Raw genomic sequence first — 24,262 nt, forward strand, 5'->3', positions numbered from 1 at the left:
AGAAGTGTCAGGCAGCTTCCATCGCGAAGTGACTTAATCTTCAAGAGAGGAAGCTCCTAGTTGGCATAACAAGGAAACAGGGCCAAGACCCCAGGTCTGCCTGACACCAAAACCTACCCTCCCAACCATGACACCGGAAGTCAGGAGTCCTAGGACACTGGCAAGTGTCTTAACAGCCCGGGACAGGACAAGGATGCAGGCGGCTGACGCTAACTGCTGCTTGGAACAGAAACTGGTGATTCCCGAGGTCAGTTTGTATGTATAAACGCCTTAAAAAGGTTCACACCTTCCAACCCACTTAGAGGAGGGAGCTGGGGAAATGAATGGGGAGTGCAAGGAGCTTAAACAGGAAAACTTCCCCGCAGTATTACTCGTAATGGAGGCTGGAATAAGCAAAATATAGGGGTTTCAGACATGTTTAGCATACTAGAATACTCTATAGCCCACAAATACATTTTAAAACCATACAGCAACTTGCTTACCACCTAACATGAGAGGGGAGAGGGTACACAAAACTATCAGAAAATGACAACAATGTAGCAAAGACAAACGTGCTCCCAGTGATGTCTCTAGATTGTGGTTATGAATTATTTCTTGAGGTCTTGTCAACCTCAAAAAGAACTTGCTGTGTAATCCACTGTGCAGTACCCCCTTCCCTGGCACCCCGCCTTTTCCTCAGCGACAAACTGCAGGCGGTTGAACTACAAGACTCGAACGGACTCTTCCAACGAGAGGTTCCTGGCCTTGTTCTCTGCCCACTTTCAAGAGCCTCTTGCTCCAGCCCCACTCGGATTTCCCCTGAGGTCTCAAAGGTGTCAGCTCATCACAGCACCAATGCCCAATGCAAAGAACACATGATTTATTAAAGACAACTTGTCATCAACAGCATTGATTCAAGGAATAAAACGGATGAAAAAACAAAAGCAGACTTCCATTCTGACCCTGGAGTGAGACCTGCAGAATTCTTACAGCCCAATCTCTAAGTGTCCAAAGTCCTGGGGGCAGCTCCCAACCAGGAAGCCCTGGGCATGCTGGCTCTCAAGGCACCTCCCTTGAGAGTCTGGGGAGGGGAAATCACCAAGGGCCTGTCCCTTCCTCAGGCAGTATCCCACTGGGGAGCGCTGTGTAATCTGGACATGGTCCCTGTGCTCCCGATCCTCATCCCAAGGTCAAGGAAAGAGCACTGGACCTAAGTCTGCCACTGAGGCCAATCAGACGCAGTGACTCAAGTAGTATGGCCCTAGGAGGGTAGGCGGGGGACAGGCAAGAGGGAATGCATCAGGTGTCCCGAGCAGGCTGCTGGGCCCCAGGCTGTGGCCCAAGCCTCAGGCTGTGAAGGGCTCCAAGTTGGGACTGAACCACCAGCTGACCAGTTCTGGGAAGAGGCTGAGCCGGGCTGGTGGGAAGCAGGGTCTCTGTGCCATGCTGGGGTCTTGCAGTCTGGAGACGACACCCACCCTGTTGTATCCCTTACACTCAGTTGCAGTACAGAGCTCAGAGCCCTCCCAGCCAGAACCTGCTGGAAAACCAGGAAAGTCCCACAGGCAGGTGGAGAGGATGCTGACTCTGACCTTGGAAGGTCAGGAAGACCTCCAACTGCTTGTATACTTTCCCAGCCCCACCCTTCATCCCCAAACCAAGCACTTGCCAGTCTGCAATAAATAACTAGGAGTCTGAATAAATACAGTAAAAAAATCTCCCAAGTACTGTATGTTGGGAGGGGTGGCGGCAAAAAGGCAAGTGCGTAAAGTCCCAGCAGCATCCAAGGTACGGCCTGGCACAGGAGCCACTTGGGGACAGCTCTTCCTGGGCCCCACAGCCGGGCCCGGGAAGGCAGCACAAAGTCCTGGCTGCCAGACTCGGGAAGGCTTTGGGGACAAAAGGGCCACTGCTGGCCAGTCTGAGGCGGAGGCTGCTTGCTGTATCGCCCAGCCTTCCAGATCCAAACCACCCGTCTCCTCACAGGAGGGCGGGCCTTGGTCAGAATGTGCCCACTCCTCCCACAGCCCCGCGGCAAGAGTAGCCAGCTGCTCCTGCTCCGAATGTCCCTGCCCCAAATCCTGGGAACAGCCCAAGCAGGTGACCAGGGAAGGGCCAGCACCTCCTTCAGCCTGCCTGGGTGAGATATGGCTCTCCTGGCACCAAGAGGATCCAGGGCCTTTAAGCTCAGCTACACCTGGCCCAGGGAGACTCCCATTGGTCCCACTTGCCCTTTATGGGACTCACTGCCCTGGGCTAGGACCTGGAAGCCACAAGAATGACGACTCTTCTGAAACACTTGGATCCCAACCCCCGGTACACTATCGCTTTCAGGTCCTTTTCCTCTGGGAGAGAAGGGCCTTTTGGGGGAATCTCTGGAAGCCCCAGCTCTCCCTCTTCTCCTTCCTCCATCCCCTGGGCAGAAAGGAGGGTAAGGGGCCCAAAGCCTTGCGGGCCATCATTTCTCAGCAGCTTTTGGTTTCCAAGATTTCTGTTGGGAGTCAATTCAGGACCCTGCGCTGAGGCACTGTGGACTCCCTCCCCGTCTGTGCGACCTGGGGGCCCAGGGCTGGGAATGTGAACAGGGTGCAAAGGCCAAGGTTGACCCCCAGGGATTTTGCTGAGCCAGACTCCTCATTCTGTTTCTGGGGTTCGTGGAGGGGAGGAGGGGGAAGAGCTGGGGATAAGGCACCCCAAGAGAGAAGGGCAGAGGAAGAACGACAGAGGGGCAGACAGAGCGAGAGTGAGTCACACACCCCCTCTGTGAAAGAGGCAGAGGGAGAAGGGGAGGAGAAAGAGCCCTCGAGGGACCAAAGACACCCCACCCCCCTCACATACACATGGACACACACACACACACACACCACACAGGAGCAGCAGACACCCGGGAGATGAAGAGATACATACACGTCCACCCAGGACTACAGACAGAAACACACACTCGCAGGGAGAGGGACAGAGAGTTTGACCTGGGCCTGGCAGCTTCTTAGCTCCTTCACAGTGTCACCTTCCCCATGGAGAAGCCTAAGCACCAACCCCCAGAAGAAGTGGTTTCTGGCTCATTTGCCAAGCACCTCCCGAGACCAGAGCCCAGAAGACCAGAGCAGAAGAACAAGAAGGGAGCAGCCGAGCAGAGGCAGGGAAGGACCCTTGTCGGCCCCCAGTGCCCCCAATGTGCCCCAGCCCCGGAAAACCACCCCATGAGCTCCAGCCTTGCTCGGCAGCCTGGGCAAAAGGTCCCCAGGATGAAGAGCAGGGAGAGAGCTAGGGCTGCATGGTTAGGAAGGAACATGGCACAGTGTGCCCCCAGCGGGAGCGGCCGAGGGGGAGGGAGCCGGGTGAGGAGGCCTGGAGTGGGCCAATCCTGCAGTTTCCCCTCAGGCTGGCTGGGATCCCACAGGCTTCTGCGTGTCCCAGAAGCCAGGGCACAGGGGTCGGTGTCTCCTCTCCCAAACCTGGGCCTCTTGCCAGGAGGCTACTTGGAGTCTTGGAGTTCCTTGGCTTTCTGAAGGATCTGGCAGACATCTGTGATGGGGTAATCCTGGGCAGGGGAAAGGTCAACAACATGCCTCTTAAGTCAGCTCACCTTTCACCACTACATGCCCTTCCTTCCCACTGGGCCCTGTCACCATGCTGGGCCCCGGGCCGGAGGGACAGGGGCCACAGGCCAAAGACACCTGCATGTCGCCCAAACCTTTGCTAACGCTACACCCGCTGCAGCACTAGCTTACCCGACCCAATCAGCACCGACCAGTGCCACAGCCCCTTCCTTAGGACTCGGGCCACCCTCCCTCCCCTCCCTCCTGCCATCAAATCCCAAGCACCGTTCATCCCGAGCCTGGTCGTGGACCAGATGCTGCTCATGCATTAGCTCAGTGGGTCACCTCGTCAGTCTGGTGAGAAAGTTACTGTGACTGTGTCCATTTTACAGACCTGGTCAAATTACTGAAAACCAACCCCAGGCCAGGCACTGGAGACACTGAGGCCTGGAGAGGCGATCGCTTGGCTCGGGTCACATGACTACCACAGCGGTACAAAGATGTGAACCCAGAGCTGTTTACTCTTGAGCCTACGTTCTGAACCACTGCGCCCCAACCTCCTCCCCCAGGTCTGAGCACTTTCACCAACAAGCACCACAATGTACCGGGCACCGCCGGGCCCCGGGTAAGATGAACTCAGGTAGAACATTTGGGTCAGGGACGCCAAGTCATTCACTCAAGGCGACACCACTCAAGTGGCAGGACCAGAATTCAACCCAGATCCTAACCCAGATCTGCCTCAGGAGTCTGGACTCTTCTGCCCTGTTCCTGACCCCAGCCTGAAACAGCGGCTGGCAGCGGTGGGTGCTTGGTAAGTACCTGCCTCACGACCAGGGCCTGAGCTGGGCCCCCCGAACCCCATTACCTGCAGGAGCCGCATGTTTATGGTGAAGTCCCCTTCCAGCAGCTGCTCCCGGATCAGTCTAAGGAAAACAAGCAGAGGGGCGCCTGGGCGGCTCAGTTAAGCGACCGACTCTTGATTTCAGCTCAGGTCGTAATCTCACCGTTGGTGAGACCAGGCCCTGAGTCAGGCTCTGCGCTCACAGCACAGAGCCTGCTTGGGATTCTCCCTCTCTCCCTCTCTCTCTGTCTCTCTCTCCCTCTCTCTGCCCCTCACCTGCTCATGCACATATGTGCTCGCTCTCACTCTCGAAATAAATAAACTTTAAAAAAAAAAAAAAAAAAAGAACACAGCAGCAAAGCGCTAGAGCCCTGGGCCACCGAGCACGGGCCCAGCAGGCCCCTTCCTGCTCCCGCCTTACCACCCGCAGTGTGACGCCCGCCCGAGAAATCCAGAGGCTCACTCCCCACGAGCAGCCCCGGCCCTCTGCTCACGGTCTACTCACATGAGCATAGCACAGCACACCAGGAGGAGGAAGTCGAAGCGGTTGTCGTCGGCGAAGAGGGAGTCCCAGATACGGATGACGTCAGGCAGCAAGAACTCCTGGGACAGCAGCAGTGTCAGCCAGCGGAAGGCAAAGAACTGGGGCTTGATGTTCTGCTCTTGCTGGGGAGACAAGGCGCGGGCATGGCGGTCAGCCGCCGTGCAGTGTCATGTGGCCTATCAGACTGGCCGCGCGTCTGCGCCGGGCATGCTGTGGGTGGGGGGGACGGCACTGGGGCCGCCCGGAGAGCCGCGCTCGACCAGAGGGACGGCTGCTGTTGTGGCCCGCCGGTGCTGTCAGATCTTCGATTTTTCAAGAGGAGCCAGAAATCCGTGCTTTTATGTAAGCTCCCTAGATTTACAAATGGCTCGGATTCTTTTAAAATGCAGTATGGGGGCGCCTGGGTGGCTCAGTCGGTTAAGCGGCCGACTTCAGCTCAGGTCATGATCTCACAGCTTGTGAGTTCAAGCTCCGCGCCAGGCTCTGTGCTGACAGCTCGGAGCCCGGAGTCTGCGTCTCCCTCTCTCTCTGCCCCAACCCACTTGGATTCTGTCTCTATCTCTCTCAAAAATAAATAATAAAAAAAAATTTGGGGGGGCGCCTGGGTGGCTCAGTCGGTTAAGCGTCCGACTTCAGCTCAGGTCACGATCTCGTGGTCCGTGAGTTCGAGCCCCGCGTCGGGCTCTGGGCTGATGGCTCGGAGCCTGGAGCCTGCTTCCGATTCTGTGTCTCCCTCTCTCTCTGCCCCTCCCCCGTTCATGCTCTGTCTCTCTCTGTCCCAAAAATAAATAAACGTTAAAAAAAAAAAAAATTAAAATAAATAAATAAATAAATAAATAAATAGGGGCGCCTGGGTGGCTCAGTCGGTTGGGCGTCCGACTTCAGCTCGGGTCACGATCTCGCGGTCCGTGAGTTCGAGCCCCGCGTCGGGCTCTGGGCTGATGGCTCAGAGCCTGGAGCCTGCTTCCGATTCTGTGTCTCCCTCTCTCTCTGCCCCTCCCCCGTTCATGCTGTGTCTCTCTCTGTCTCAAAAATAAATAAACGTTAAAAAAAAATTAAAAAAAAAAAAATAAAATAAATAAATAAATAAATAAATAAAAATTTTTTTTTAAATGCAGTATGGATTATAACCCTTGATTTATGGACAGACTATTATGGGGCACTTACGATAAGCCCAGCCTTGTGCTTCACATGTGAAGTATATTATTTCATTTATTTACTCTCCGTACAACACCTTGTAAGACAATTACTCCCCATAGAGATGAGCCGTCTGGTCAGCCAGTGAGTATTACTAACTGAAAAACCATGTTACAAAATAACAAAAACATAATTCCAAATCTGTTTAAAGGGATCTGTTTATATGTATCTTCTTGTTCACAAAATTGTTTTTATATAGTTTCTTTTCACAAAACTGTTTTCCGAAATAAATAGGGAATGACACTCCAAGAACTTTTTAGATTATTTTTAATTTTTAAAAATGAAGTTCAGGGGCGCCTGGGTGGTTCAGTCCGTTGAGCATCCCACTTCGGCTCAGGTCATGATCTCACGGTTCGTGAGATCTCACGTCCCACATACAGCTCTGTGCTGACAGGTTAGAGCCTGAAGCCTGCGTCGGATTCTGTATCTCCCTCTCTCTCTCCCCTCCCCTGCTCACATTCTGTCTCTCTCTCAAAAATAAACATTAAAAAAAAAAATTTTTTTTAATGTTTTATTTATTTTTGAGACAGAGAGAGACAGAGCATGAATGGGGGAGGGTCAGAGAGAGAGGGAGACACAGAATCTGAAGCAGGCTCCAGGCTCTGAGCTGTCAGCACAGAGCCCGACGCGGGGCTCAAACTCACGGACCGTGAGATCATGACCTGAGCCGAAGCTGGACGCTTAACCGACTGAGCCACCCAGGCACCCCACCAAAAAAAAAAAAAAATTTTTTTTTTAAATGAAGTTCAGAGGCACCTGGGTGGCTCAGTCAGTTGAGCGTCCCACTTTGGCTCAGGTCATGATCTCGCAGTCCGTGGGTTCGAGCCCCACATCAGGCTCGCTGCTGTCAGCACAGAGCCTGCTTCGGATCCTCTGTCTCCCTCTCTCTCTCTGCCCTCTCCCCTTCGCTTGTGTTTTCCCTCTCAAAAATAAATGAACGTCTTAAAAATAAATAAATAAAAATAAAAATGAAGCTTGCACTTTGTTTCTCAGAGGACTGCTACCAAGCTAAAGTCATTCAGTCTACAGTAAACACACTGAATCATGCCTGGCCCACGACAGGCACCCTATCAACTTCCTCTTCGTGCCCAGCCTGCTAGGCTCCCACGTCAACTGCTGCCTCGGTCTCCCGGTCGGGCCCCAGCTTTCAGGCCAGCACTCCCCAGCGGGAGCAGCCACTCTCCATTCCTGGACTCAAGCCAGAACTTGCCCCCGGCCTGGGGTGCTGAGGAGGCCTGCTATCTGTGCCCCTTCCCGTCCGTCTGCCTTGGCCCCGTGGTCCTCACCAGTTTCAGGTAGAGTTCCATGTCTTTATCCTTCAAGGTGGAGTACACCTTTTCCATCTTGTAGGTGATGCCACATTGGGAGTCGTCCAGGCTCTTGATGAAGTTGTCCCGGATCTCAGCCATGAGGTTGGTGAAGCAGAAAAAGGTGTCCGCTTCGGCGTGCTCTGGCGATGGGTGGGGGGAGGGGGAGCAGCTGCAAGGGAACTGATGCCCTCCTGCGTCGCACCCCACCTCTCCCGTGCACGACGTCTCCCCCTTTGCCTCTGAGCTCCTCCGGGCCGCCCACCCTCCTGGTCCGGCCCGGGCCCTCCTCTATCCTTGACCACGCTCCGCCCCCAGACTAAGGACACCACGTCTTTCTTCTCACACCTTCGGGCAACACTGTGCATTTCACTTAGTAACTGATTACATGCTCTTCTGAGGACACTTTTCAAGCCATTTACTTGAAGCCTTGTCAGTCATTCAGCTTCCGGAATGTACCGGTCATCTCCTTTTATCAGAACTTCCGTTACCCACGCTGAGAGCTCAACACACTTCCCACATCCTAAAAGGCCTGAACTGGAAAGGACCTCAGAGATGATCCAGGCTAACCTCTCACCTCTGACAGAGGGAAGAAGAGGCCCAGAGGTGGGGCGCGAATCGCAGCGCCTGATAAGGCCCATCAGCCAGGCTTTCCTGGGCCCCTCTCTCTAGGGAGCCGCATGAGGGGTGCGGGCAGCCAAGAGGCCTTTTACCTTTCCACTCGCTGTTGGGGTCGGTGGCAAAGGTATAGTAGAGGGGCCCCACGATCTCGTTCATGCCCTGCACGTAAGCGATGCCAGGATTGAGCTTGGCGTAGATGAACAGGATGCGCTCCACCACCTCCCAGTGGGCCTCGCAGCCGTTGGGCAGCACCTCATACTCGTTCAGGGAAGAGGGCGTGGAGTTCTTGTGTGGGGAGCACATCTGGGGAAAGAGGGGAGGAGCCGGTAAGGCGGCGACAGCAGAGGTAACACGTTCCCGCCAGAAATGTTTGCCGTTCAGGCAAGACTCGACTTCCAGCTTATGGGGAATACACAGCACAGCGGAACGCATCCAACGCCACAGGGAGAAACAGGCAGACAAACCCAGAACGTGGGGTATTCCACAAGGCAGCGGGGCCGAAGCCTAATTTATGGTGCTAAAAACCAGAACAGCGCTTACCTCTGAGGTGAGGGGTACTGACTGGGAAGGGGCGTGAAGGAACTTTCTGGATGATGGAAACGTTCAGTGTCTTGACTGGGCGTATACGTAACTAAAAGCTCATCTAGTTGCGTACTTGAGATCTGTGCATTTTACTACATGGAAGTTATTCTTTACTTTTTAAAAAAAAACCTGTAAATATGTCAAAAACAGACAACTGGCCAAGATCCTTCAAAAAGTCAAATGCTGTGGGGGAGGGGGGCGGAAGTGGAGGCCTTCCTGAGATCAAGAGACTAATGAAATATAACATCTCAATACCACACAGACACCTTAATGGGTCTCGGATGCAAAGTCAAATAACTAAAATATTCTTGGCACAACTGAGGACATCCGATCACGGGCTGGAAGTTGGGTGTTACTGTGGAATTACTGTTAATCTTCGTATGTGAGGACGGTGACAAAGGAGGATGTTCTCCTTCCCAGGAGACGCCCACAAGAGTACTCGCGGGCGAAGGGTCGGGGCGTGTGCAACTTACTCTCTCTACATATAATACACCCACAAATATGGCAGAACATTCACAACTGTTGAATCTAGGTGGAAAGTATACAGCTGGGAATCGTACTCTTCTTTCAACTTTTGCGAACATTTCACCTTTTTCATTAAGAAAAAGTTGGGAGATAAACAGAAGAGGGATCCCTGCTGAAGAGGGATCCTCCTGCGACAGAGCAGAGGTCTCCAACAGCGGTGCTGGCAGGAGCCCCCGGGGCACCGCAAAGATCCAGGTGCTGGGGGTTCCGTGTGTGAGAAAGCTGCAGGCAAACGCAGGCAGGGCCAGCGTATGAAGCCATCCGGGAAGCACAGGATCCTGAAGACAAAGTCCCTCCCCCATCATACACGCACGTGCAAACATATACACGTGTGTACATGTGTGCTCACACGCACACATCGCTAACATTCACTGACAGCTTTCCGTGGGCGAGACCGTGCTCTGCAAGCATTCCTCCATGAAGTCCTCTGAACAATCTAGAATACCTGCTCAACGTCATTTTGAAGACGAGGAAACTGAGGCTCAGAAATGTTAGGTCACTCGCCAAAGTCTCGCACTACGTGGTGACAGTAGGACTTGAGCCCAGACTGGCTGACTCCACAGCCTGCAGCCCAGGCCTCGGAGAAATGCCTTGCAGCCTTCCCAAAATCTGCAGAGCCGTGACCTCATTTCAACCTCCTGGTGATTCAAAAGCCAGCACGGTGGAAATGATCCTGCCCAGTTTACAGGGGAGAAGGTGGAGGCCCAGGAAGGTGAGGCTGGTGTTACTTCCCCCAAAGTCAAACAGATGTTCAACTTGAACTAAATGGCCCAACCGCAGGTCCCGAGGTCTAGGGATGCAGCTTCTGGTCAGGTTCTCTGCCACCAGGACCAGATCAAGACCTAAAATGTGGAAGAGCTCCGCTCTCAGACCCCAACTACTGCAGTGAAATGAGTGAAGCCAGGTCCGCACCTTGCCCTGTAGCCAGGACATCAGTGCGAGTAGGGTCGCCCACGTGGCCAGCCAAGCATTCTGCACCCCCTGGCACATGTCACTCTGTCCCGGGCACATGGGACCCTGGGATCAGCTGTTAACTGCCCGTGTCACCCCTGCAGCAGAAAATGGCTGCTATCCGAGAGACACAGAGATGTGATCAGTCATTCCACCTGAGGGAAGAAAGCTTCTGCAGTATTATATGTCACGAGTCTGTTGGAGGTTACAGAGAAGGATTTTTCTACTGTTGGAGGACAATGAAAAGTTTTGAGGAAAAAGCGGGAGTTCCATGCACTCAAACATAGGTGTAAATTCAGGAAGAAGGTAATACGCTTCATTTGGCTACAGGCTGCTTCTCGGAGGTACAGGAATCTGCTAGAAGACTGGGGTTCAAACGCTCCGTGCGACTTGGCCAGCGCAAGCCCTAGCAATTCTAGCTCCTGATCTCTCAAGTCTATCCACGTTTCACCCCGGCCCCCACCTGCCTGTGCCTGGACAGAGCAGCCGCCTCCCATCCTCCATTCCTACCCTTCCAACACCCCCACGGCAACTGCCCACGGCAATCCGTCACAGAAGCAGACCGGAATCACGTCCCCGCTTTGCTTAGAATGCTCAGAAGCCCCTAGGTGGCCTCACAGCCGCTGACCTTGCCAGCATCCTCTGGCGGTGCCCCCCTCTTGCCTGGCCGGACTCTGCTATTCCCTGAACACACCACACTCACTCCTGCCTGAGGCCTCCACTATGCCCTCCTCCCCACCTGGAACGCACTTTCCTGCTAATTCCTGGCCTCTTAGCTGAAATGTCACCTCCTCGGGGAAGTCTTCCGGGACACCAAGGCCAGGTGAGCTCCTCACTGCCCCCACACGTTCTCATCAGCGTGTAATCGCTTTTTCAAGAGGCATCTCCCCTGCTGCTCCTTCAGCACACGGGAGGACCCTCCCTCGGCCCCCCACACCCCCAGACTTTGATAGCTGACTTGCAGAAGAGCCCCAGAGGTGGACCTGGCAGGACCAAGGTCGCTTTGGGTAGCTGTCAGGGCAGATGGCCGGTGGCCAGTGCTCCGAGGGAAGCAGGAAGGAAAAGGTTGTCACGGGGCGTCCCTGGGGCCCCCGGGCTGGCTCTCACATTTGTGACTCCGCTCCGGTTCCGGGCCACTGTCTGTGATTTCAGCGTCGTCTGTTCCACCCGTTTACGAAGGGTCTCAAACTCATTCTGGGGGTCCAGGATAAGGAGGCAGGGGTACTCGGTGGCTCTCTGGAAGAAAGATATATCTGGGCACAACCTCCTGTCAAGAGGGAACAGGAGAGAGCACTGTTACTCAGGATGAAAGTTTGGAGCATTTCATCAGCACCCTGTTGCCAGGTGCTCCACTATTCCAAAAGGCATTTTTTGTGTTTTTTAAAAAATTAGTAACATTTGGGGCACCCGGGTGGCTCAGGTGGTTAAGCATCCGACTTCGGCTCAGCTCAGGTCATGATGTCACCATTGGTGAGTTCGAGCCCTGCATCGAGCTCTCTGCTGTCTTTAGATTCTCTTGTCTTCCTCTCTCTCTGCCCTTCCCCTGCCCTCTCTCTCTAAGAATAAAAAAATAAATTTAAAAAAACTAGTAACATTTTTGGGGGAGGGGGAGACATAGAAAGCAAGCAGGGGAGGTGTAGAGAGAGAGAGAGGGAGGCAGAGAATCTAAAGCAGGCTCCACACCATCAGCACAGAGCCCAATGCAGAGCTTGAACTCATGAACTGCAAGATCATGACCTGAGCCAAAATCAAGAATCGAACACAACTGACTGAGCCACCCACACGCCCCTGTAACATTTTACTTTTAAGAATTTAGTGGGTTTTTTTGTTTTTTTTTTTTTAACATTTATTCATTTTTGAGACAGAGAGAAACAGAGTGCAGCCGGGGGAGGGACAGAGAGAGAGGGAGACACAGAATCCGAAGCAGGTTCCAGGCTCTGAGCCGTCAGCACAGAGCCCGACGCGGGGCTCGAACCCACGAACCACGAGATCACGACCTGACCCAAAACCAAGAGTCAGATGTTTAACTGACTGAGCCATCCACGTGTCCCTAAAATACCCACATTCTGATTTGTATTTCCATATAGATACACACACATATAAAATTTTTAAGTGTCATTATGGTCTTATAATCCAATTCTCCTCTTTAACCACAACCATCTTTCCATGTCAAAAGTATTTATCTAAAAAATAAAAAATAGCTAATACATATAGGGTGCTCAGTGCAGTGTGGTTTAAAATGGTTATGTTGATAAACTAACTTAAATAAAATGGTTATGCTGCACGTTGTGTAACAAGATAGTATACAGCCGACACAGGAAGATGTCCAGGACAGAGGGAGAGGAAAACTCAAGGTGGGAGACAGTCTCTACGATGCGATCACATAGGTTTGGTTTCGTTTCGTTTCCAGTTTTACTGAGATATAATGGACCCACATCGCTGCGTCACTTCAACAGGTAAAGTTTTTCTCGTGCACGTTACTGCAGCACAGGCACGCTTTCCAGACTTCTTACACCTAGCACGTTGCAAACTTGCCCCCCCAAAAACACTGAATGACATGCTACAATCGCTACCAGTGTGAGACAGAACCTGTTTCTCTAGAACCGGGTTCAAGACATGGTTCTTGACGCAAACTGTCAAGACGCCTCGTGCACAGAGGCCGCCCCAACTCCGCCCTGAGAATGCAGGAGGCGAGACCCTCTTTTGCATCCTGGCTGAGCCGCACTGGGCTGGGTGTCCACCTGGGGCCATCTGAAGATGGGGCCGGACAAGCTGAGCACGGACAGAGGAGCAGCGCCCAGGGCCGCGAGGGCCCGGAAACATGGCCGGCACCCGGTGGAAGCAGAACTGAAACCCGGCAAACTCACTGCAGATTTCCAGCTCCAACCACTCAGCCCCACTGCAGGGAGGCCTCCCTTCCAGCTCCTCACACAGCCTTGTGGGAGATCCCACCCACTGCCAGACTCGCCAACCCCACAGGAAGCAGGAGCGTGTTTCCATGTCTCTCTGCCAAGCGGAAAAGCACGCCCAGGCACACACTGAGGCTCACAAGTTTTCAAAAAACACTCATCTGATCCTGTCACTCCTATGCTCAAAACCTCTGCATGACTGCCCCAGGCCCTTGGGATCAAGTCCAAGGTCCAACCCCCGCCTCCCTCCAGTGTGGCTTCCACCACTGCTCCTCGAACGTGCCTCCATGCGCTTTCGGGGCCTTCCCGCAGGCAGCTCCCCACCACCACGGCCTTTCCCTCCCTCTTCCCCCAAGGCCTCTCACTCCTGAGACCTCTCAGCCGAGGCCTCCCCCCAACCCTTAAAGCACCCTGAACTCTCCCCTCAGGGCACTGACCACAAATGCTAATTACACGGAAGACCCATCTTGCTGAAGGACTATCTAACCATCCTCCCCACCGGGTTCTAAGCTCCTTAAGAAGGGGGCCACGTCTGTCAATTCCATGCTCAACCCTGAGCTCGGCACTGAGCTTGCCATAGAGTAGGATCTCAGTATCTGTCGCGGGAAGGATCCGAGGAACCCATAAACACCTGCGGCACGACAGAAACTAAGGCAGGGAGAAAGGAGAGCCAGGCACTCGACTCGGTCACTGGCCCTGTTCATAGGCCGACATCACTGGGGCTTGGACCCACCTACCAGACCAGCCTCCAGCCGTTCCTCAAACACCCACCTGTGGGCGTGGGCTGCAAAGGGAAAGGACAGGACTGGGAAACCCCCCAGAAGTCCCACGGGCCAGTTCCTGACCCCCAGTGCCCTGCTTACCGGACGTCTTTGTCGATTTGCAGCAGCACCTCGTTGTCCTTGAAGTATGTGTTCCAGCGGCTGTCGGGGTTGGGGTTGAGCGGCTGAGGGGAGAGGATGAGCTGCTCTGTCCCAGGTCCAGCCAGGGCCCCAGGGGGCAGATTCCAGTCTGGGGGGGGCCTGAGCAGAGGCCCAGCGGGGACTCTGAGACAGCCTGTGAGCTACTTGGGGAGCCTCCGACATCACGTTCTGCTCTGAGGACACCCCTGCTGGGCAGGGACCACCCTTTCTGTCTCAAATGCCGCATATACCAGGTGCTCACTAAACGCTTGTTGAATGAACGCATGTTGTACTATCAGGTCTCTTCGAATCTAATTCACCTTGCTCGGAATCGTCAAGTCTAAACGTTGGAGGACGGGCCTGGGTCCATCCATCTCCACTTTCTGCACAAGGGGAGGGGCTCGGTATCTGAGGAGAGCATGAGGCTCCCTCCAGGCCACAGAAAGACCATTTATTCTCACTCCTGCCCTGCTCTCTCTTCAATTATAAAATCACAGAAATGTCCCCAGGGAACAGAGGCGAGGAGGAAAGGAGACACAGCACACACAGAGGACTTGGCTCAGTTCTACACACACACTCAGACCCCAATTCATGGCCTACGTTCCTGACCGGGCCTAGCGCCTGGGAAGGAGAAGGGAGAGATGACGGCCTCCAGGGGCCGAGTGGCCCAACGCAGAGAGGCGGTACTGGATGGTCCAGAGGGGACCCAGACTGGCCACATCTGTCCTCTGGGGTAGACGGAACTTCCGGCTCCAAAGCCTGCATCCCTCCCTACTCTGTAGCCTTGGCCCCTGCTGAGACCCTTACTCACATGGTCCTCAAAGGTCACATCCTCCCTGGACACACCCATGTTGGCCTTGGCAATGCCGGGTTGGATAATCATTTCCCTCAGGAACTGAGAATACAGCTCCCTGCAGGAGAGAAGGGGAGAGAGGATGATCCCAAGGGTCTTGTCCAGGGAGCCTGGACCAGAGAAGCAGCAACAGGAGGCAAGGCAGGCCCAGCACCACCTGCTGTCTGATAGGAAGGCCCTCCCGTCACCCCCCTTTCTCGTGGTCTCACCTCTGCTTGGCCAGAATGGAGGTCCATGAGGCTCTCTCCAAGGGGAGGTAGTTCAAGAGAATCTGCACAGAGGGAGAGGAACAAAGCTCTGTCGACTCCTGGGCCCAACCCCAGACAGTAGGTGGAGGCCGACAGGCCTCAAGGAAAATGTCTAATAAAGGCCAGAAGACCAGATGGGCTGAAACCCACGCGTGCAGGTGTGGGCTGGGGGTAGCCTCCCCTTTCCTCTCCACTTTATCCCAAACCCACCTTTTCCTCTGCTTGTCCTCAAAGAGACCCTCGCAAAGGATAAGGAAACCTGGAGCTCAAGAGGCCGGAAACCAAGACATTGGGTTTCTGCTCCCACCTCGGCTAATAGCTTTGGGCAAAGCGTGGCCTCTTTCTGTCCCATTAAGCGTCACTTCTACTGCCCCGTGCGGACCAGGAAGCAGAGAGCTTCACTGCCACTACTACGTGTTCCTGCCCCAAGGGAATCCTGGAGGGGATGCCAAGAGGAAAAGAAACCCAGGACTTCCCAGAAAAGTCTCCTCGGACCAGCAAGGAAAGGCGCAGAAGAAGGGGAAGGGGCCAGGGCGGGGGCAGGCCATGCAGGAACCCAAGGACTTTTGGCAGAGCAGGCACCCCACCCCAGGCACACCCACCTTCCAGCAGAGGCACCGAAGTCCGCCCTCACAGGGGATGCCTGTGGACACAGCAGGCAAGAGTCACGCCCCAGGCCAGAGCCCCCAGACCCCCCCAGCCCTCCACCTCAGAGCCAGTGGGCAAGGAATGGAGTGCGCGAGAAGTACTTCCTCAAGAATCATCTCCTGTCAGAAAAATCATTGGACTACAGGCTAATCCTGTGTATTTCTCTCCATGACCCCTGCCCCCACCCCAGAGCTCCCTCTGTGGGGAATGTTCTTTTGAGGATAACGCCTTCTCATCCTTGGTATTTCTTCCTCAGAGCAGCGCTTACCCACCACCACCATCTCTGCCCAATCGGAGTCAGGTCTCTCATTATAAACGATAATGGCTCCATGAATTGTCCTTCATAGCATCCAGCCCAGTTGGGACTGTATAACATGGTTTGCGGATTTATTTAACCTCTGTAACACCGACAGCTGGGTGAGCCCCCGAAAGAGAAGAACCAAATCTGCCTTATATTCCCAGCCCCTAGCGTGGGGCACAGCACACAGCAGGGACACTGTAAATATTTGCGGAATATAAACTAAGCTATAAATGCTAAGCACTCTGTGCCTTATGGACATTACTTCACTTGACCCTCATCACAACCCTGGTGTCATCCTCACCTTCCAGATAAAGAAACCTATCCGTAATGACAGAGCAATCGGGGACTCCAACACAGGTCTGTCCGTCTTAACTCCACAGCCCAAACTCAACGCACAATGGCTTCCCCGAGGCCCGGTAGATTCTTCAGCTCAGTACACACCCCATGACCCCTCAAGACCTTCAGGGTTTAAATATCACTCTTGAACAAAAGACAAACGTCTCCTGCGATATTGTCAGGAGCCTCACTAAAGCAGCTGCTGCTACGGTACCCCTAATACCGCGAGTGGGAGCTGATGCCCACCTCCCTCAGAATCTGCATGGGGACAAGAAAAGCAACTACCAGAACTCCTTGCTGACCAAGTCACAAGGGCAGAGCAGTAACAAGAATCCACACAGAACACCTTAGGATATTTTAAAAGATAAGCAAAAATCTCTGTGCTGGAAGGTTAACCATGCCAGGGAGGGCAAAGTCAAACACTGCTGGGGTTCAGCTCCTTAAAGTCAGGGTCTCAAGGCTAGAATTTTACCGTTAACCAAAGTTCACCATTGCCTGAGTCAGCTGTAATCCCCAAGCCTGGGAGAGAATCAGGAACTGCTCTGCAGCTAACCAAATTCTACAACACAGGAAGTTTGCTGAGGAGTGAGGCAGACCCCGAAGCGGCTCGAGTCTCTTCCCCGCTCCAGGCTCCTGCATTCGATCCTCTCGAGTAACCCTCAGCCAGCAGCAAGCACCGCTTACACCCCAGGAAGCATCCTAAGGCCGAGGCTTGCTCTTGGCGGTCAGGGCAGTCAGGGGTGGCTGAGAGTCCCAGAATCAGCAGAAGGCCCCACGAGGCAGGCTGGCCGCCCTAGAACTGACCAGGTGTGGCCCTGGGCACCTTCCCCTCCATCCTAACCACAACGCTGCTCTAAGGAAACCCTGAACGTGGAGAGCTGCTGCTTACCACTAAAACTGAGTTCCCGAAGCTTTTCCAAAGTGATCGTGGGCTCCTTCAGGACATCCTGGAAATCTGCAATCCTAGAAGTCGGACGGGAAGGCAAATGAAGCACATCCAAACCCCAGAGTGACAGACTTAGTGATCACTTCTGAAGCCCAGAGCTCTCATATCACCAGTCTTCGACCAGTTCCTCCCACCCCTTCAGGACATAAAGACAGCAAAGCTCAGCCTAGGTCCTGGCCAAAGGCACCTTAGGGGAACTACAGAATTACAGATCACCTCTTCCTCCAAACCCAGGAACATAGAGATATTCCTCTAGAGGTTCTCAAGCAAACACCATGAAATTAGACACATTTCTAACATTTAGTGAGCTGGCATTTATTGGGCACTTCCTGCTGGCCAGGCCCAGCCCATAGTGCCACTAGGAACCAGGAGTAATGTGATCCCTAGACAACGGACCTATGTAACCTGCACGCAGCTCCCCAGGCTCAAAAATACAACCATTAGAAGACTTCTGGGCTAGACAGTAGGCAAGGACATAAAGGTTTAAAGAACAAGCGAGTCCTGGAGAAAAACTGAAGACTTAACAAAATTTGGCCAGTGCTGTGGGATTGAGCCTGAGGGAAGGAAGACTGGAGAATCCAGGTTCTCCAGCATTCCATGTAAAAACCAGGCAAGGGGAACAGGGAGCATTTGGAGGGGACGGTACTGGGGCAGAGGATTAACAAGGGGGACAAAAACGGTGGGGAGGGGATGGGGAGCTGGAGAACGGGGCATCGAGGCCCTGGATGAGGAAGACACCAGGGGAAGGGGGAAACCCGGGGTCCAGGATGAGGGAGAGACATGGGGTGACACGGGGGAGCAGAAGAGGTGCCTCCGCTCCGGGCACCCTCAGGCCCACAAGCAATGAGGTTGGAAAGTGGGCGCCCGAGACCCGCTACACTGGGCTCCCGCTTCCTGGCCGCACCTGCGTCCCGCCCTGCAAGGCAGAGGGGGCGGCCTGGCCAGGAGTGGTCCGCCTGGGTCGGCCCCGGTGGCCCTTACCTGCTCTTGTGCAGACTCGACATGGTGTTGACTTCCGGATCCCCCCTTTGCCCTCGCCGCCGCCGCCGCCGCCACCGCCGCCACCGCCCCCTAGGGACGCGGGGCTCTCTGCAAAGGCCTCCGTCCGGAAACGAAGCCGCGAATGCGCGCGTTCCGTTTCGCCCCGCCCCACCCGCTCGGCCCGGCTCCGCCCCACTCACGTGCCGCCCCTCCTCGCCACTGCCGAGGCGGGACCACGGGGACGCCGGGAGCGCGGCCCCGCCCCCGTCTCCACCCGGCCCACGCGCGCACGAGAGTGAGGAAGAGCCTCTGCCCAGGTACACCGTTCCCTGTGTCTACTCTTTGCACTTCCCTTGGCTTCAGTTTATATCTATGCAGTTTACCTGTCACCTTGACCTCTTCCTTACCCGTTCCTCGACGGCAATAAACTGTTACGTCATTGTTTCAAGCATGTGGACCTTCCCAGCTCAACTATACAGGCCTCCCGGCGGGTCTTTTCATTACCAAATCCTCGACGCCTATGACAGCAGCGCCCGCACCAAACAGATGGCTCAGTGACTACGGTTCAGTAACTATCAGATGGAAGAGCCGGACTACAGTTCAGTGTTTCCTTGGCTTTTGGAGTTGACAAACATGAAATTTACTTTATGAGAACAATAGAAAAAGAAAGCCAAGGTTTCAGGGTCCTTCTTAAGAGATGGTTGGCAGCCTTACAATGATTTTTTTCTACATACTTGTGTGCACAAGTGCATAATTGTCCTTATCTTTTAATTTATCCACTGATGGGTGAAAACTTTGTCATTGGACTGGAAAGCCTCAAAATCTCCTCTTCCGCCCTCAAGACTTGTCTGTTCCATGAAGTAGGGACACAGGTTATCTGTTCCTGTATTCCCTAATCCCATGATTTCTGCTCCCACTGCGTGTTAGGTACTGAGCTGTTTTTGTAGAATACCAAGGTTACATTCTTGTATGAAATACAAGAAATAAATAAATGCTCTCTTTTTTTAATTTTTTTTAATATTTTTTTAACGTTTTATTTATTTTTGAGACAGAGAGAGACAGAGCATGAACAGGGGAGGGTCAGAGAGAGGGAGACACAGAATCTGAAACAGGCTCCAGGCTCTGAGCTGTCAGCACAGAGCCCGACGCGGGGCTCGAACTCACGGACCGCGAGATCATGACCTGAGCCACCCAGGTGCCCCAATAAATGCTCTCTTAATGGCACAATAGGAAAGGAATATTTTTCCAGATAAAAAGAATATCAGTCAGCCCTTTAAAATGTTGGTTAGGAGACAGAGAAAAATGCAAATATATGTTAGGAAAAACACATTTGACTATCATTTGAAAAAAAAAAAGTTCTATTCTTTTTTTTTAAACATCTCTTCACCTTTGTGAGACAGAGAGAGCGCGAGTCAAGGAGGGGTAGAGAGAGAATCAGAAGCAGGCTCTGTTAGCACAGAGCCAGAGCCCGACACCGGGCTCGAACCCACTAACTGTGAAATCATGACCTGAGCTAAAGTCAGACGCTTAACCAACTAAGTCACCCAGACACCCGTAAAGTTCTATTTCTATCTCACATCTGACAGAAAAATAAATTGTAGATTAATTAAAGCTCTGCAATAGGAAAATCTATGGGACTAGAAGAAATATATTTAAAAATCTTTAGGGGCACCTGGATGGCTCAGTCGGTTGGGCATCCAACTTCAGTCCAGGTCATGATCTCACGGTTCCTGAGTTCGAGCCCCGTGTCAGGCTTTGTGCTGACAGCTTGGAACCTGAAGACTGTTTCTGACTCTGTGTCTCCCTCTCTCTCTGCCCCTCCCCTGTTCACACTCTGTCTCTCATTCTCTTTAAAAATAAATAAACATTTTAAAAAATTTTTAATAAAAAAGTAAAAATAAATATTTTTATAATCTTGGAGAAGGAAAATACAAGGCCCAGAAGCCATGAAAGATAAGACAGATACATAATTACTTAAATTTTAAAATATATGGCAAAGTAAAAGGCAAGCATCAATAGGGGAAAACATATACTCTCTGTGATAAAAGGCTAATATTTCTAACATATGCAGAGTTCTTAAACCAACAAGAAAAAACACCCCCCTTGGAAAGGAAGTAGGCATTCATTCATTTGAGAAATTTGTTGAGTGCCTACAATGTGCCAGTATTTTCTAGTATTCGGAATTTAGACATGGACAAAACAGACAAAAAAAAAAAAATCCCTCTCCTTAGGGTGCCTGGGTGGCTCAGTCAGTTAAGCATCTGACTCTTGATCTCAGCTCAGGTCACCATCTCACAATTCGTGAGTTTGAGCCCGGAGTCAGGCTCTGCACTGACAACTCAGAGCCTACTTTGGGGATTCTCTCTCTCTCTCTCTCTCTCTCTCTCTCTCTCTCTCTCTCTCTCTCCCTCTCTCTCTCTTAAAATAAATAAACTTAAAAACTCTCTGCCCTTGAAGCATTGACATTTTAGTGAGACAGACACTTAAATAAGTAAATAAATAAGACAAATAAGTCAGATGGTGAACAGTCCCTGAAAAGAAAAATAAAGCAGAGATGGGTAGTGGAGGGGTGTTGCAATTTTAAATAGTGGAGTCTGGAAAGCTGCTCTTAGGTAACATCTAAAAAATATATATGTGGGGCGCCTGGGGGGCTCGTCTGTTAAGTATCAAACTTCGCCTCAGGTCATGATCTCTCGGTCCATGAGTTCTAGCCCCGTGTCAGGCTCTATGCCGACAGCTCAGAGCCTGGAGCCTGCTTTATCTCTTTCTCTCTCTGCCCCTCCCTCCCCCCCCCAAAGTAAATAAACATTAAAAAAATACAAATAAATACAAATAAACTAACATCTGAAGGAGGTAAGACAGTAAAGCTCATAACCAGGCACTTCAAAGAAGAAATAACAATGTTTCACCAAAGCCTGAAATGCCATTAAATTGGGCTTATGCTCAGATGAGTATGATTTTGAACAACCATATTGCCTCTTGGGTGGGTAAAAGTAATCGGCATTTATTGTGCCCGCCCTCACTAGGATGTGGAAAAACAGGCCCTCTCTCAAACAGCTTTAAAGTGAGTTAAACTGGTACAGCTCTTTCCCAGAGCACTTTGACAAGTACTAATGCAATTGGTCTTAATTTGTACTTTTTTAAACTTTTTATACTGAAATACTATAGGTTCGCAGGAAGCTACAGAGATAGTACAGAGAGATCCTTTGTATTCCTCACCCAGTTTCCCCACGGGTTTCATTTTTATACAGTTTTACCAGCTTTGAGACATATTTGATGTTCCATAAGCTGCCCATATTTCAAGTGCTCCCTTTGGGGCGCCTGCGTGGTGGCTCAGTTAAGCATCCGTCTTTGGCTCAGGTCGTGACCTCACGGTTTGTGAGTTCAAGTCCCGTGTCGGGCTCTGTGTTGACAGCTCGGAGCCTGGAGCCTGCTTCAGATTCTGTGTCTCCCTCTCTCTCTCTGCCCCTCCCTTCCCGCCTCTCTCTCTCTCTCTCTCTCTCTCTCTCTCTCTCTTTCTCTCTCAAAAATAAACAAACATTGGGGCGCCTGGGTGGCTCAGTCGGTTGAGCATCCGACTTCGGCTCAGGTCATGATCTCACGGTCCGTGAGTTCGAGCCCCGTGTCGGGCTCTGGGCTGATGGCTCAGAGCCTGGAGCCTGCTTCCGATTCTGTCTCCTTCTCTCTGCCCCTCCCCCGTTCATGCTCTGTCTCTCCCTGTCTCAAAAATAAATAAACGTTAAAAAAAAAATTAAAAATAAATAAATAAACATTAAAAAAAAATTTCAAGTGCTCCCTTATGTAAGTTTAGACATATGTATGTGTGTGTGTGTGTATATATACATACACACACACACACATACATATAAATAATTGTGAAACTATCACAATTAAAATAATAAGCATATCCTTTGCCCTCAAAAGATTCTTCCTGCCCTTCTGTATCTTCTCCCTTCTTCCTCTTTTGGTACACTCTACCCTCCCCCCACCCCCAACCCAGGCAACCACCGATCTGCTTTCTGTCACTATAAATTAGTTTGCACTTTCTAGAATTGTATATAAAAGGAAGCATATACTGTGTACTCATTTTTATCTGACTCCTGTCACTCAGCATAATTATTTTGAGATTCGTGCCTATTGTAGCCTGTATCAGCACTCAGTTGCTTTTTTTTAAGTTTATTCATTAATTTTTAAATGTTTTTTAAAATTTTATATATTTATTTTGAGACACAGAGAGAGAGAGAGAGTGAGTGAGCAGGGGAGGGGCAGAGAGGGAGAGAGAGAATCCCAAGCAGGTTCCACGCTGTCAGCATAGAGCCAGATGAGGGCCTTGAAGTCACGAACCATCAGATCATGACCTAAGCCTAAATCAAGAGTCAGACACTTACCGGGGCACCTGGGTGGCGCAGTCGGTTAAGCGTCCGACTTCAGCCAGGTCACGATCTCGCGGTCCGTGAGTTCGAGCCCCGCGTCAGGCTCTGGGCTGATGGCTCGGAGCCTGGAGCCTGTTTCCGATTCTGTGTCTCCCTCTCTCTCTGCCCCTCTCCCGCCCGTTCATGCTCTGTCTCTCTCTGTCCCAAAAATAAATAAAAAACATTAAAAAAAATTTAAAAAAAATAAAAAATAAAAAATAAAAAAAAAAGAGTCAGACACTTACCAACTGAGCCACCCAGGCACCCTATCACTTGATTCCTTTTTATTGCTTTGTAGATTCCACTATATGACTACATCATAGTTTTTTTTAATGTTTTATTTATTTTTGAGAAAGGGAGAAAGAGAGAGCATGAGAGGGGGAGGGGCACAGAGAAGCGGGGTGCAGAGAGAGAAGGGAACAAAAGATCCAAAGCGGGCTCTACGCTGGCAGCAGTGAGCCTAATGTGGGGCTTGAACTCACAAACCACGAGATCGTGACCTGAGCCAAAGTCAAACGCTCAACCAACTGAGCCACCCAGGCGCCCTGTGAATACACTATAGTTTACTCATTTTCTGTCGATGAGCATTTGGGTTGTCTCGATTTTTTGCCATTACAACTAAAGCTACTATGAACCCTCATGTACAAGTCTTTATAAGGATATATGCTTTCAAAATGAACTGCTGGGACCTCATCAAGATAAAAAGCTTCTGCACAGCAGAGGAAACAACATAACTAAGAGGCAACAGACAGAAAGGGAGAAGATATTTGCAAATGACATATCAGATAAGGAGTTAGTTTCAAAAATCTATAAGGAATTTACCAAACTCAACACCCAAAAAACAAATAATCCAGTGGAGAAATGGGCAGAAGACATGAATAGACGCTTTTCCAAAGAAGACACCCAGATGGTAAACAGATACATGAAAAGATGCTCAACATCGCTCATCATCAGGGGAATGCAAATGAAAACCACATTGAGATACCACCTCACACCAGTCAGAATGGCTAAAATTAAAAACTCAGGAAACAATAGATGTTGGCGAGGATGGGGAGAAACGGGAACCCTCTTGCACTGTTGGTGGGAATGCAAACTGGTGCAGCCGCTCTGGAAAACAGTGTGGAGGTTCCTCAAAAACTTAAAAATAGAACTACCCTACAACTCAGCAATAGCACTACTGGGAATTTATCCAAAGCGTACAGGAGTGCTGATTCATAGGGACACATGTACCCCCAATATGTATAGCAGTTCTATCAACAATAGTCAAATTATGGAAAGAGCCCAAATGTCCATCAACTAATGAACGAATAAAGAAGATGTGGTTTATATATACAATGGAATACTACTCGGCCAAGAAAAAGAATGAAATCTTGCCATTTGCTACAACATGGATGGAACTGGAGGGTATTGTACTAAGTGAAATAAGTCAGTCAGAGAAAGACAAAAATCATATCATTTCACTCATACGTGAAATTTGAGAAACTTAACAGAAGACCATAGAGGAAGGGAAGGAATAATAAGTTACAGAGAGGGAGGCAAACCACAAGAGACTTAAAAAAACATTTTTTTAGGGGCGCCTGGGTGGCCCATTTGGTTAAGCATTTGACTTTGGCTCAGGTCATGATCTCGCAATCCATGGG

General features: G+C 51.5%; 1 protein-coding gene across 2 annotated transcripts; it reads right to left on the reverse strand.

Annotated features, from left to right (window-relative positions):
• Window positions 1-842: 842 nt before the first annotated feature.
• TBC1D13 (TBC1 domain family member 13) lies at window positions 843-18,370 on the reverse strand. 2 transcript variants are annotated; one of them, XM_058693877.1, is made up of 12 exons: window positions 18,211-18,370; window positions 17,173-17,246; window positions 15,601-15,641; window positions 14,960-15,021; window positions 14,709-14,808; window positions 13,859-13,941; window positions 11,194-11,353; window positions 8,121-8,331; window positions 7,387-7,550; window positions 4,865-5,025; window positions 4,384-4,441; window positions 843-3,520 (listed from the first exon to the last, which is right to left on the reverse strand). In XM_058693877.1, exons 1-12 carry the CDS (start codon window positions 18,231-18,233, stop codon window positions 3,455-3,457), a joined length of 1,203 nt encoding a protein of 400 aa, XP_058549860.1. In that variant the 5' UTR covers window positions 18,234-18,370; the 3' UTR covers window positions 843-3,454. The 2 variants fall into 2 exon arrangements, with proteins under 2 accessions (XP_058549860.1, XP_058549861.1); XM_058693878.1 differs by lacking the exons at window positions 15,601-15,641; window positions 18,211-18,370.
• Between the last annotated feature and the right edge of the window lie 5,892 nt (window positions 18,371-24,262).

The sequence above is a fragment of the Neofelis nebulosa genome, chromosome 12 (assembly GCF_028018385.1).
Source record: "Neofelis nebulosa isolate mNeoNeb1 chromosome 12, mNeoNeb1.pri, whole genome shotgun sequence".
Taxonomy (NCBI): Eukaryota; Metazoa; Chordata; class Mammalia; order Carnivora; family Felidae; genus Neofelis; species Neofelis nebulosa.

Excerpts from the sequence above, each read along its gene's own strand:
- TBC1D13 (XM_058693877.1), bottom strand. The coding sequence starts at position 18,233 with ATGTCGAGTCTGCACAAGAGCAG. Across the intron at positions 8,332-11,193 it reads ACCGGAGCGGAGTCACAAAT|ATGTGCTCCCCACACAAGAA; the intron begins GTGAGAGCCAGC and ends CTCTTTCCCCAG. Across the intron at positions 7,551-8,120 it reads CCCCAACAGCGAGTGGAAAG|AGCACGCCGAAGCGGACACC; the intron begins GTAAAAGGCCTC and ends ACCCATCGCCAG.